Consider the following 14,248-nt stretch of genomic DNA (forward strand, 5'->3'; position numbering starts at 1 on the left):
TGTTGTGCGTGATCCCGAGCCCTGACTGAATTTTCCCCCTTCTCTCCCCAGTCAGCCCCACGCCCCAGGACAGCACAGCAGACCTGGCCCTGGGGTCCCCTCAGGCACCTCCTGTGTCTCCCCACTCTCCCCTCCCTGTGCCTGATGAGTCCCTGCTGACTCCCTCGGCACTGCAGCGTCCTTGTGCGTGGACACATTGATTCAGTGCTTTATATTGGTGGACTTCACCTTTGAGGGTGTTTCACCTCCGGAGTCTCCATCCGTTCCAGTCCAAGGGCAAGTGTTGAGTCCCTAATACCGCCTCTCCTCCCCCCTAAAAGATTCATTTCCAGAATGTTCAGTATATGCCATCAGTCCTGTCATACATGAAGAAGACTGAGGAGAGAATGGGAGCTCATGGACGGTCTCCCCTTCCATTGGGCACCAAGAAGAGCGCTTTTAAATCCAGAATATTTGGTGCAGTGGAACCCAATAATACCATCAGCTTAGCTCCAGAAACATTGAAAACGCAAGGAGAAGAGATTCATTAAAATATTGATTCCTTGAACATGTTCTTGGAAGGAACTTTGGAGGAACAGCCCATCCTTCAGGCACGGCACTTGGGAGGTCACCTTTTATTGAAGAGCTGTTATCTGTCAGGACACACCTGACACAGTGTCAGGTCAGACACAGCAAGAGTCAGACACAGTAGGATCAATCCTCAAGACAAGCAGCATAAACTCAGAAAATTATTTATAAGCAGGATTATCACGAGAGAAAAAAGCAGACTCACAGCCTAAGATAAGCCTTGAGCAATGTGCATGGAAGGGGCGGCAGGTTATTGTCAGTGAAACAGTGTCCATTGGGCCTGTTTGCGTACGGCATCCTTGAGCTCCTGGTTCCTCATGCTGTAGATGAGGGGGTTCACTGCTGGAGGCACCACCGAGTACAACACTGCCACCACCAGGTCCAGAGATAGGGAGGAGATGGAGAGGGGCTTCAGATGGGCAAACACTCCAGTGCTGAGGAAGAGGGAGACCACGGCCCGGTGAGGGAAGCATGTGGAAAAGGCTTTGTGCCGTCCCTGCTCAGAGGGGATCCTCAGCACCGCCCTCAGGATCTGCACGTAGGACACCACAATGAAAACAAAACACCCAAAGACTAAACAGGCACTAACCACAAGAAGTCCAACTTCCCTGAGGTAGGAGTGTGAGCAGGAGAGCTTGAGGATGTGGGGGATTTCACAGAAGAACTGGTCGAGGGCATTGCCCTGGCAGAAGGGCAGTGAAAATGTATTGGCCGTGTGCAGGAGAGAATTGAGGAACCCACTGCCCCAGGCAGCTGCTGCCATGCGGACACAAGCTCTGCTGCCCAGGAGGGTCCCGTAGTGCAGGGGATGGCAGATGGCAACGTAGCGGTCATAGGCCATGACTGTGAGGAGAGAACACTCTGTTGACATAAAAAAGAAAAAGAAAAAGAGCTGGACAGCACAGCCAAAGTAAGAGATATCCTGTGTGTTCCAGAGGGAATTGGCCATGACTTTGGGGAGAGTGGTGGAGATGCAGCCCAGGTCTATGAGGGAGAGGTTGAGGAGGAAGAAGTACATGGGGGTGTGGAGGTGGTGGTCGCAGGCGATGGTGGTGACGATGAGGCCATTTCCCAGGAGGGCAGCCAGGTAGATGCCCAGGAAGAGCCCAAAGTGCAAGAGCTGCAGCTCCCGTGTGTCTGCGAATTCCATGAGGAGAAAGTAGGTGATGGAGCTGCTGTTGGACATTTGCTGCGTCTGGGCAGTGGGACCTGTCCAACAAGGAAAAGACAGTGACAAACTGGGAGAGACTTCTCTGAGGAAATCCCAATGCCATGAGGAGCAGGGCGCTGCCCAGTGGTGGCTGAGGAGTCAGCCCTGCTCTGCAGCAGGGAGTTCATAGGGAGGGTGGTGGCAGGAGCCAGTCCTGGTGTTCTGCTTTGGCTGATGAGTCCACACCTAATGCAGATGGGCTTTTCAACATCTGAACTCTCACTGCTATGGAACAGGGATGGCAGAAGGCAGTTGGAGAGGTTTGGGGTATTTTAAAGCTCCCCCATCTCACCTGGGCACTGTTCTGGGATGTCAGAAACCCTCAGCATTTCTGCTGCACTCCAGGAGAACAGAGTGAGTGCTGTGAGACATGAGGATTGCCTGGGGCAGAGAGCAGAGTCAGGGGAGATGGTTTGTCCCTCCATCTTGCACCGTCATGAGATGGAGGGGGATCACCCTCTTCTATTATGCAATCAGACAGTGCTGAGAGCGGAAGGATCCATCTCAGACCATGAAATGTCTCACCCTTTCTCAAGGTCTCAGCAGCCCACCTCTAGCCAAGGACACCCACGGCTCATTTCACCCACCCAACAGCATTTCCTCAGTCACAGAGTCTCTGTGTTTCTCTGTGGGGCTTTACGATAACACAAAGGTGCTATGGGACAGGTTGGCATCCTGGAGGGCAGCTCACAGCTTCCATAAACACCCAAAGGACTTACCCAATTTTGGGGATCTCAGTGAGAGATTTTGCAGGGGCTAAAGAGCAGGTGCCACAGATCCCGGTGGGACTGGAACAGGGATGCTGGTGCTGTCTGTAGCCCCCAGAGCTGGAAACCAAAGACACAGACTCAGGAAAGCTCCTTATCTCTACAGGGTCCCTCCTTTGATCTTTCATTTGAAAGTCCTCTTGGTCATGTGCCACTGCCCACCCAGCCAACCAAGAGAAGAAACAGCAAAAGAAATTTACCTTCATATTAAGGGAACTCCATCTTGAAAAGTCCCTCCAGGAATGACCAGAGGTCATCTGGAGGTGTAAAGAGCCCTGACCCACACAGCACCCTCTTCAAAGCAGAAGGACATTGCCCAGCCAGGGGTCACTCCTTCCACCCACAGCTTCTCCCCACAGAAGCTACGTCGGAGCTCTCTGGGCAGGCGGAGAGCTGACCCTGGCAGGCGGCAGAGTCCCTGCCCTGGCACACAGCCCCCGGGGTGCAGGGACCCTGCTGGCAAGGACAGCCCTGCACACCCCTGCCTGCACACCCACCTTCACAGCCCTTTGACCATTCCTGGGAGAAGGCAGCCGTCATTCTCGTGCCTCTGATGGTGAAGGCAGGGAATCCCCAATCTAGAGAATGTCCTCTTCTTCCACAGCAGAGAAGTTGTGAGCGTCCTTCTGAAAGATCCCACGGGCTGTGGGAGGTGCCAGCTGTTGGAGATCTCTCCGACTACTGCAGCTGCTCTGCTTTGGGAAGAGTTCTCCCCCCACTCGCCCTCAGCATCCTCCCTCTCCAGACTGCCTTCAACCTCTCTCTGCCTCCCTGCTCTGCCCTCGCTGCCTGCAGGCAGTGCCCTCAGCCCTGCTGCGCTGGGCAGAGGAGCTGCTCCTGGGCAGAGCTGTCTCTCTGCAGTGCTGCCCGCTTGCCAGGACCTCCCTCCGTCCCAGCAGCCCGGCCCAGCTCAGCAGCAGAGGACCAGCTGTGGCTTTCTCTGCCTCCTCCCCGCACTGCCCCAATCCCTCGAGGTGTCCCTGTGCCTCCAGGGCTGACAGCTCCTCCAAGGCAGCGGGGTCTCTCCTGGGGAGCAGAGTTTGAAGCAGAATGAAGTCATCACTGACTGTCCCTCTCTGAACCCTGGACGGACTGATCCCTGTGGTGGGAAGGAATTTCTGCTCTGCCAGGGTGTGTGGACCTACAGGAGGCATCAATGTTTAGTGTTACTCAGCAGTATTCTTGAGGCCGGAGGGACATTCAGCTTCTCCAGTGCACCCACAGACCCACCAGAGGGGGGATTCCTCTTGCCTCAGCTCAGCTGCCCTAAATCAGAGTGAGCTCCTTCTCTGAGGTGCCCTGTTAGTAATGGAGACAGAGGCCAGGAGGGAGCTTCTCCGATGCAAACACCGGGTGACATCTGAGGTGCCAGAGGTAGTTCAGGACACATGCAGCGAACTGCAAGCTCTAATGGAGCAATTTTGAGAGACAGGGCAGCATCCGTGGGCACTGGTGGGGAATCCCTCTGGCCAACGAAAAACAAAGAAGATCACAGAATCACAGAATCACAGAATGCTAGGGGTTGGAAGGAACCCTTGGAGATTGTCTAGTGCAACCCCCCTGCGAAAGCAGGGTCCCCTACAGCAGGCTGGACAGCAATGCAGCCAGGCGGCTTTTGAATATCTCCACAGAAGGAGACTCCACAGCCTCTCTGGACAGCCTCTTCCAGATCTTTGGTGCCCTCAAAGTAACGACGTTTTTCCTTGTGTTCAGATGGAATTTCCTGTGTTCCAGTTTGTGCCCGTTTCCCCTTGTCCTGTCACTGGGCAGCACAGAAAAGAGTCTGGCCCCATCCTCTTGACACTCTCCCTTTAGATATTGATAAGCATTGAGGAGATCCCCTCTCAGCCTTCTCTTCTCCAGGCTATACGTACCTACCTCTCTCAGCTGATTCTCATAAGAGAGGTGCTCCAGTCCCCTGAACATCTTTGTAGCCCTCTACTGGACTCTTTCCAGTGGTTCCCTGTGTTTCTTGAACGGGACACGGTACTCCAGATGTGGCTTCACCAGGACAGAGCAGAGGGGAAGGATGGCCTCCCTCCACCTGCTGCCCACGCTCTTTTGTAATGCACCCCAGGAGACCATAGGCCTTCTTGGCCACCAGGGCACATTGCTGGCTTATGGTCAACTTATTGTCCACTAGGCCTCCCAGGTCCCTCTTAGCAAAGCTGCTTTGCAGCAGGTGAACCCCCAACCTTTACTGGTGCATGGCATTTTTCCTCCCAGGGTGCAGGACTCTACATTTGCCCTCGTTGAATTTCATTATGTTCCTCTCCACCCAGCTCTCCAGCCTTTCCAGGTCTGCCTGACCGGCCTGCTGTTTCCTGGGTCCTCCTTCCTGCCCTTTTTGAAGACTGGCATGACTTTGGCTCTCCTCCGGTCCTCAGGCACTTCTCCTGTCCCTCGTGACCATTCAAAGATGATGGAGAGCACCTTCGCAATAACATCTGCAAGGTCCCTCAACACTCCTGGGAGTGACCCATCAGGGCCCATGGATATGTGGGTGTCAAGTTTGCCTAAATCATCTCTAACCCGATTCTCATCCACCAAGCGAAAGTCTTCCTTTTTCCAGACTCTTTCTCTTCCCTCCAGCGTCTGGGATTGCTGCGAGCCAGCCTTAACAGTAAAGACTGAAACAAAGAAGGCATTCAGTAACTGCACCTTCTCTGCATCCTCCGTCACCAGGGCACCCACCTCATTCAGTAGCAAGCCCCCATTTTCCCTGCTCTGCCTTTTACCACTAATGTGCTTGGAGAAGCCCTTCTTATTGTCCTTGACATCCCTGGCCAGGTTTACTTCCAAGTGGGTTTCAGCCTTCCTCGTTGCATCCCTACATACTCTCGCAATGTTTATATACTCCTCCCAAGTCGCCACTCCCTTTTTCCACATTCTGTAAACTTCCCTCTCGCACCTGAGTTTTTCCAGAAGGTCCTTGCTTGTCCATGCAGATTTCCTGCCTCCTCTGCCTGATTTATTACTCATAGGCATGCACTGATGTTGAGCTTGGAGGAAGTGGAGCTTTTCTATTAATCAGCTCTCCTGCACCCCCCTTCCTGCCAAAGCCTTTGCCCATGGGATTCCTCCAAGTATGTCTTTGAAGAGGCCAAAGTCAGCTCTCCTGAAATACAGGCTTGTAATTCTACTTTTTGCCCTGCTTCTTCCACACAGGATCCAGAACTCCACCATCTCATGGTCACTGCAGCCAAGGCTACCCCCAGCCTTCACATCCCCAACTAGTCCTCCTTTATTTGTCAGTAAAATGCCCAGCAGTGCACCTCTCCTCGTTGGTTTCCCCACCAACTGTGTCAGAAAGTTCTCATCAATGCTCTGCAGAAACCTCCGGGACTGTGTGTGCCTGGCTATGTTCCCTTTCCAGCAAATATCGGGGTGGCTGAGGTCCCCCGAGAGAACCAGGGCCTGTGACCATGAGGCTATTTTCAGCTGTCTGTAGAAGGCCTCATCAACTTCCTCTTCCTGATCTGGTGGTCTGTAGTAAACACCCACAGCAGGGTCTCCCACATTTCCCTGTCCCTTAATTCTTAACGATAAGCTCTCAACACGTTCTTCATCCAGCTGCAGGCAGAGCTCAAGACATTCCAGTTGCTCTGTCCCGTAGAAAGCAACTCCACCACCTCACCCTGCTGGCCTGTCTTTCCGAAACAGTACATAGCCGTCCGTGACAGCATTCCAGTCCTGCGAGCTATCCCACCATGTCTCTGTAATTGCAATGAGACTATGGCCCTGTGGCCATCATCCCCTCCGGAACGGTTTTGTGGAAAGGAAGGCTGGGACACTGTGTCAGGGTTTTCACTGAAGGAAGTATTGACCCAGAAGCCTCATCATTTTACTGCTGTCCTTCAGTCCTTGTACCCAACACATGTTGTTCAGACACATGTCCTTCAACACATGTCCTCCCAGAAATGGAGGAAAGTATGCCAAAGAAAAAGAAGTCATTATCGGGGGATTTGTTGGGAAAGAGCACAGGATGGGCTCAAAGATGTCTCCCTTATCTTGTCAATGTCTTCTCTTTCAGCAGTGCGCCATGCCCAGAGTAGCTGTTCAATAGCAGCTCCAATACCCAGTTCCTCCTTCTGGCATGTGCAAACACTCGGGAGCTGCAGCTCTTGACCTTCGGGCTCTTCCTGGGCATCTACCTGGCTGCCCTCCTGGGAGATGACCTCATCATCACCGCACATGCCTGCGACCACCTCCTCCACACCCCCATGTACTTCTTCCTCCTCAGCCTCTCTGTTCTTGACCTGGGCTCCATCACCACTCTTCCCAAAGCCATGACCAATTCTCTGTGGGATGTGGGACACAAGGGCCATCTCTTACTCAGGATGTGCTCTTCAGGTGTTTGTTTTTTTTTTTTTTTTTCTTTTTCTGTGTTGCAGCAGAGTTTTCTCTTCTCACTGTCATGGTTTACAAACACTGCGTTGCCATCTGCCATCCCCTGCACTACGGGACCCTCCTGGGAAGCAGAGCTTGTGTCCACATGGCAGCAGCTGCCTGGGGCAGCGTTTTACCCTATGCTGTGCTGCACACGGCCAATACATTTTCACTGCCCCTCTGCCAGGGCAATGTCCTGCACCAGTTCTTCTGTGAAATCCCCCACATCCTCAGGCTCTCCTGCTCACACTCCTACCTCAGGGAAGTTGGGCTGATTGTAGTTAGTATCTGTTTAGCATTGGGATGTTTTGTTTTCATTGTGGTGTCCTATGTGCAGATCTTCAGGGCTGTGCTGAGGATCCCCTCGGAGCAGGGGCAGCACAAAGTCTTTTCCATGTTCCTCCCTCACCTCCTCATGGCTTCAGTTTGTCAGCACATCAGCGTTTACCCACCTGAAGCCCCTGTCTATCTCACCTCCCTATCCCTTGACCTGGTGGTGTCAGTGCTGTACTCTGTGGTGGCTCCAGCAGTAAACCCCTCATCTACAGCATGAGGAACCAGGAGCTCAAGGATGCTCTGAGAAAAATGATGGTTGGATGTTTTTCAGAAGCAATAGAGTGCCTGTTTTCTTCTGCACAGCATTCAGAGTGTAACTCATTACAGGCCCAGCCTGTCTTCTCAGGTTTTTGCTGGGTGTGTGTGTGTGTTTTTGTTTTTCTTGTTATAATGTTGTGCTCAGCAAAATTTTATTATTCTTCCCACTTCTAACTCATTGTGTACCTGTAGAATTTGACCCACAGACTGTGTAAATCAGGTGCAGTGCTCTCTGTGTATTCAAACAAAAGGAAGGACCTTGCAGCGACTTGTTTGTCTTAGACCCTTCCTCTGAGACCTCTGTAAAGACACAGGGCAGTGCCTGTGTGCAGAGGTAGAGGGGAACGAGTCCCAGCACAGCAGCACTGCCAGGGCGCACCAGCCTCGGTCTTGCCAGAGCTGCTCTCTTGCCACTTCCAAGATCTCCTTTGGAGCCCTTGTGTAGGTGTAAGGCCTCAGGGGTCACAGTCCTGCTGTGTGGTAGTCCTGTGACTGCAGGCAGGGACAGGCCATGAGCACTTCTGTGACACAGCTGACCTCTATAACGGCATCTCCATCATGACAGGAGATGTCCTCAGCACAGTGCTTGAAGGCTTCGGTCTTCTTCCAAAGTTGCTCTCAAGAACATGCCCAAGGAATAGACTCTAAAGAGCCTTGTTGCTTTGTTTGTTCTCTGTGGGCTCAGTGCGATGAGACTGTGGTCCCAGGATGGCCTTCTAGGGACTTAGGGCTGGTTCAGGTGTTGCTTGTTGGTGGCCAGGGCCCATGCAGACAGTGAATGGTCTCCAACGAACCTGCCTGGGGCTCTGCAGCAGTTCATAGGGCTGATGGCAGAGCAGCGTTTTTCTGGAGGGACTTGGGAGCTGCCAGAAGAGCACAAGGGATCTGCAGGGACAGCGTGTGCCAGGGAGTCAGCAGTGAATGGTGCCGACTGAGCACGAGCCTGTCCATTGTGGTGTCACCCACAGACAACACACCAAATCTGTGTATGAGCCTGCAAATGAGAGCTCTGCAACCCCGAGGGAGACTGCTGGCACAGGGAAAGGAGTCTGGCAAGTGATTCATTTTACCCTCAGTGAACTTTCACAGACTGGATCCAGCGCAGCACCCAAACACATCTCACAGCACTGGAGTAAGGCAGAGTACCTCTGAGAACATTCCATGGCCACATAAGAGCCTGTGTGGGAGGTGCTCAGTGGCAGTGACCACCATCAGCTGGGTCTGCCTCCCAGCCTGACCAGCACAGCCCAGCAGAATCACCCCATTGGTCCTGGGCACCATAGCCCACTTGCTCTGCAGAGCAGCATCACCAGCTCGAGGGCTGTGGGGACCATGGGGACAGGGCGCAGCAATGACTGGCTGAGCCAGCACAGACGTGCTGACCTTGGGAAAGGCTCTGTGGGCAGGTGGGATGTCCTGGGAGAAGAGCAGGGAACGGTGTGTGTGCAGGGGAGACATGGAAAGAGAAACACTTGGCTGTGAGTGCCAGCTTGGGCCAGGTTGCCCTGAGGCTGGGACAGCAGAAGCTGCCAGAGGAGCGCCGGGGCCAGGACTCTGTGCTTTCCTGGGGAGCGCCGCTGGTAACGGGAGCTGCACGCTTCCTGGGATGGGATCTCCAGGACATGACAGCAGAAGAGACACTGCTACTTACCTCCGTTTCCTCCTTGCTGCAGGGCCCAACCAGACCGGGCTGCTCTGCTCGGCTGGGGAGAAGGTAGAGGAGTGGGGATTGCTGGGAAGGGGCTGTGACGGCTGGGCTCAGAAACGCTGGGGAGGGAGAAACACCAATGTACAGCTAAAGTGTGTGAGCGTGCAGGGTAGGGGCACACAGCAGTGTCCTCACACAGCCCGGGCTCCTGGGAGAGACACACAGGAGCAGCAGAGCAGGGTGATGTCTCTGCCTTTGTTCATGGGACACCCCAGGGAAGCTGCCCCGGGGCAATCGTCACAGGGCACCCACTAACAAGCACCGTTTCCAGCACTGCCCTCTCACCCAGCTCAGAGAGGTTCTTCTTCCCTCCACAGAGGGACATTGAAAGACGAAGTGTGAAGACCATGTTTGCGTTGTACAGAGGAGACAGAGGCATACACATTGCATGTGGGTGGTAAGATGAACCCAAGTGAACACAAACACCATCAGCTGTTCTTAGGGATGCCATGAAGGACTGTGGGACAGACGGTGTCTTGAGGTCACTTCACCTGGAGAGTAAGGTCCCCTGGGAAACCCCCATAATGCAGCACTGGAATGTGCTTCCTTGAACTGAGGTCCCCCTGTTCATTCTTCACGATTTGAGGCATCTCAGATGAGTGAAGAGCAGGGGGACACAGCACAGGGCTTAGGTGCCGGCCAGCCTCTGGCACTGGCAACAGGAGGCCAGGGAGACACTACGACTGCTGCAGTGCTTTGCCTCTGCCTGTGGAAGGGAAGGACTCGTGTCTCCAAACACCCCTGTGTGTACAAGGAGTGTACGAGGCCAAATGAGGTGGGGACACCTCACAGCCCTGACATTTGTGTGACTGACTCCAGGAACAACCCCCACCATCCCAGTGAGGTTCATCTCACCTGCCTTGGACAGGCTCATTACCAATTCCCCTGCCTGCTATGTTATCCCTCCTTGGCTTTCTGGCCAAGAAAGGGGAGGGGGACAATCAAACCTCCTTGATGCAGTTTCCCCTCCTGCAAATGGGGAACATCACCAACACTTGACAAATCTCTTCATCCTCTTTCATGACTTACCCAGTATCTTCCTGCATTAAAAGGCTGCCAGGCTCTTCCTTGTTGTGCATGATGGGAGGAGGAAGGCCAAGGGGCATCAGCTGAAAAACATGAAGAAAATCTTTCTCCCCATCAAGATAGTCAAGCACTGGAGGAGATCTCTCAGAGAGCTTATGTCATCTCTATATTTCATGGAATCATAGAATGGTTTAGGTTGGAGGGGAATTTAAAAACCATCTACTTCCAACCCTACTGCCATAGGCAGGGACACCTCCCACTTAGACCAGCTTGCTCAAAGCCCCATCCAGCCTGGCCTTGAACACCTCCAGGGACGGGGCATCCACCACTTCCCTGGGACACATGTTCCAGTGCCTCACCACCCTTGGAGTAATGAATTTGTTCTTAATATCTAATCTCAATCTCCCCTCTTTCAGTTTAAAACCATTACCCCTCATCCTATTGCTACACTCCCTGAAAACAGTGCCTCCCCAGCTCTCCTGTAGGCCCCCTTTAGGTAATGGAAGGCCACAATAAGGTCTCCCCAGAGCCTTCTCTTCTCCAGGCTGAACAACCCCAACTCTCTCAGCCTGTCTTAAGAGGAGAGGTGCTCCAGCCCTCTAATCATCTTTGTGAGCCTCCTCTGGACTCACTCCAACAGGTCCATGTCCTTTTTCTGTTGGAGGCTCCAGAGCTGGATGCAGTACTCCAGGTGGAGTCTCACAAGAGTAGAGTAGAGGGGAAGAATCACCTCCCTGGACCTGCTGGCCATGCTGCTTTTAATGAAGCTCAGGATGTGCTTGGCTTTCTGGGATGCAGGCACACATTTCTGGCTCATGTTGAGCTTCTCATCCACCAACACCTCCAAGTCCTTCTCCTCAGGGCTTCTCTCTATCCATTCTGCACCCAACCCGTATTTGTGCTTTGGTTGATTTCCTCTTGCAACTCTAAATTTCAAACATTTTTGGTGTTGTTATTCTCTTTGCTTGGTTTTGTCTTGTTTTAATAAGTGATTTCTCAGCGATTTTGTGTGCTGCCTCTGTTTGCAAAGGCAAGTGATCATAAAATTGGGGTGGGATGCAGTGAGAGGGACACGGGAGCGCGGTGCCAGTGTAGGTGCCTGGGACCCTCTGCCCAGGCTCCAGCTGCAGCTTCCCAGGGGCTCTGGTCTCCAGCAGCTCCTCTGGGACAGTGGCCAGGCCCAGGCATGTGCTTCAGAGACACAGGGCCCTCTGGAGGCACCACTGGGTACTGATGGTCATGCAGCAGAGCGCTGCCTGGAAGCCTGAGAAATATTAACATGCATATGAGCATGACCTCATCACCTTAACAAGTGAATACTTGTAATAAATATCAGTGTTTTCCCATAAGATCAAATGAGTTTATTTTATAGGAAGAGGAGAGCTATTGATCTTCCCCTGTACTTGCATTGTCAGGACTCCCTCTCTCAGGCTCCGCATTTAATCTTCCTCATCTTTCTCATATTTCCTAACTAAACTGACTATGTCTGAAGGCACCTTTCCAGCAGTGCATCTGCACAGAAGCACTTGCGATTGCTCTCTACATTTCCCTTTCCCTTCCTCTTTCACCATTCAGACACCTCTCAACAATCCCACTGCTGCTTTGAGCTTCAGGCACTTAAAAGCTGGCCTATCTTTCAGTAGTCTAATTCTGTTATTAGCAAACAAAATTGTCCTTATTTTGTAATTTCCCATCTTTCTGAAACATGTATTGCATGTCTTCATCTGTGGAAATATCCAAACCCACCTAGACAAGCCCTGAAAAAGCTGATCTAGCTGAGCCTGTCTCAGCTGGAAGGCTGGACTAGGTGATATCTAGAGGTCTCTTCCAAACTCCATATTTCTGTGATTTTGTGAGTATAAAGGAGAGAAGTAAGACTGAAGGAAATTAACAACACGTAGCCTGTACCAGAAATAGGGTGAGATCCTGTGGAGAGGACCCATGCCGGGAAGGGTAAAAGTGTAAAGAGGAAGGAGATGCAGAGGTTCTGTGCTGACCATAACCCCCCATTCACCACCCCCACCCCCCACATGTCTCAGAGTCAGGGTGGGTAGAAGAATTGGGAATGATGGAGTAATCTGAGCCTGGGAAAAAGGAGTGGGGAAGGAGAATGGTCTTTAATATTTTTATTATATTATATTTTATCACTATCAAAATCTATTTTAATTGGCAATGAATTAAACTGATCATCCCCAAGTCAACTCTTCTTTGCCCCTGACAGTAATTCGTAAGTCATCTCCTTGTCTTTATCTTGACTCGTGAGCTATTGCATCTTATTTTCTCCTTTTGTCCTTTTGAGTCTGGGGTGTGAAGGAGCAGCGGGGTGGGTGATTGGCAGCTGGTCAAGGCTGACCCATTACAGGACCGCCACATCAGGACGGCTGTGTCCAATCTGGGGCTCCCCAGCACAAGAAAGACCCTGACAGGTGGGAGCAAGTCCTGCAAAGGCCAGAAAGATGGGCGAGGCCTGGAGCACATTATATACAAGGAAAGGCTGAGAGAAATGTTTGTTTGTTGTTTTATCTTTCCAGAAATCTCTCAGAGCCATACACTGGAGCACAGACCCAGACAACTTGGCGGAGTCTACAACAATGTAGATTTGCAATATCTCTCGAGACAAGGCCATGAGCACCTGATGGAGCCAGAGCTGTCTCACAACAGGCTTGGCTGAGGGACCAGCAGTGGCAAGAGCTTCTGGGATTTGGTGTGTGATGAGTGTCAGTAGGAAACTGGTTTCCTTTTTATTAATAATTGCAGTGTATTTGGGTATCACGAAGCTGCAAAGGATGGGGATGACCATGAAGCAAAGGTCCCTCCTCGGAGCTGGGCTGTACGGCCAGAGATGGAAAGCCCGGTGTGTGGAGTGGTCAGAAAGAATGCCTCTCGTGCAGCTTCCCCGGGGTGTCCAGGGAACATGGCGTAGACCGGGCCCCTCTCTTCTGCACCTTTGCTGACTTGTTTGCCTCACCGTGTCACTTGGCTCTGCCCTGTGGGCACCCTGTTAGGTGCCCTCCCCCTGCACACCCAACCAGCTGAGCTCTACACGGGTGTTTTCCTCTCCCAGACACTTTCCTGCCCAGACCAGCCCAGGAGAGAAGTCCAGCCTGGGCCGGCCCTACAGAAATGCCCACCACAGGGTGCTGCAGAGCTCTGGGTGCTCACCCCGCAGCCACAGCCCTCTGAAGAGCACAGCAGGTCCCGGGGAGCAGAGAGAGGTGGTCTCAGCCTTCCTCATCAGCCCCAGGGCTGAGGGCCAGCCATAGCATGAGGAGACAGAGGCCAGTGTCTCTCACTGTCCCCTGCATTTGTCTCCAAGAGACCCTTATCACCAACTGCTGGCAGCCCCACTGAGCCAGCCCCTCTCCCCACCACAAGACTCCTGACCCAGGGGCTCCTCAGGCTTCTCCTGCGGCCCCAGCAACAGTGCAAACTGCCCTGAGCTGCTGCGTGCAGAAACAGGTCTCTTTTTTCATTTACCTCCCCTGTGGAAGCATGGAGTTGCTCCTTTGCTCGTGTCCAGGGGTGTCCCTGTCCCCAGAGACCCTTTTCCTGGGGGATTGTGTCCGTGTTGGCCTGGCTGGTCACTCCAGCTCGATCCCCATGGCCCCACAAGACCCTTAGCTGGCAGTGCTCTTCTGCAGGGTGAGTGGGCTGCGGTGCCCAAAAGCCACAAGGAGACAGTCCCAGGCAGGTCCCTGTTGGTCATTCATCGTTACCATTGGAATTGGGCGCCCACATGTAAAGGCTCAGGACAGACTCATTCCCCAACACATCAGCCTGTGCCATCCACCCCTGAGGCCATGACAAACCCCAGCTCAGCAGCATGGTCTCATGGCTGCAATCTCTTCAGCCTATTCCTGACCTCAGCTTTGGAAGAAGAGCTCAAACTCCAGACACTGGGACTGAGAAAATCTACTTTTATTAGAAAGCTGTGGCATGGGAGAAAAACTTAACCATCATGAAAGACACACGTATAAGGCCTTTGAG

The 14,248-nt window shown here is 52.8% G+C and overlaps 1 protein-coding gene across 1 annotated transcript; it reads right to left on the reverse strand.

The window, feature by feature from the left end:
- Positions 1 to 823: 823 nt before the first annotated feature.
- LOC309685669 (olfactory receptor 14A16-like) lies at positions 824 to 14,047 on the reverse strand (the record flags this gene model as incomplete). The annotated part of the gene is made up of 2 exons (XM_082501399.1): positions 824 to 1,428; positions 13,978 to 14,047. The coding sequence occupies 2 exons, from the start codon at positions 14,045 to 14,047 to the stop codon at positions 824 to 826; spliced, it is 675 nt and encodes a 224-aa protein (XP_082357525.1).
- Between the last annotated feature and the right edge of the window lie 201 nt (positions 14,048 to 14,248).

Source organism: Vanellus vanellus (genome assembly GCF_965231255.1).
Source record: "Vanellus vanellus genome assembly, contig: HAP1_SCAFFOLD_185, whole genome shotgun sequence".
Lineage (NCBI taxonomy): Eukaryota > Metazoa > Chordata > Aves > Charadriiformes > Charadriidae > Vanellus > Vanellus vanellus.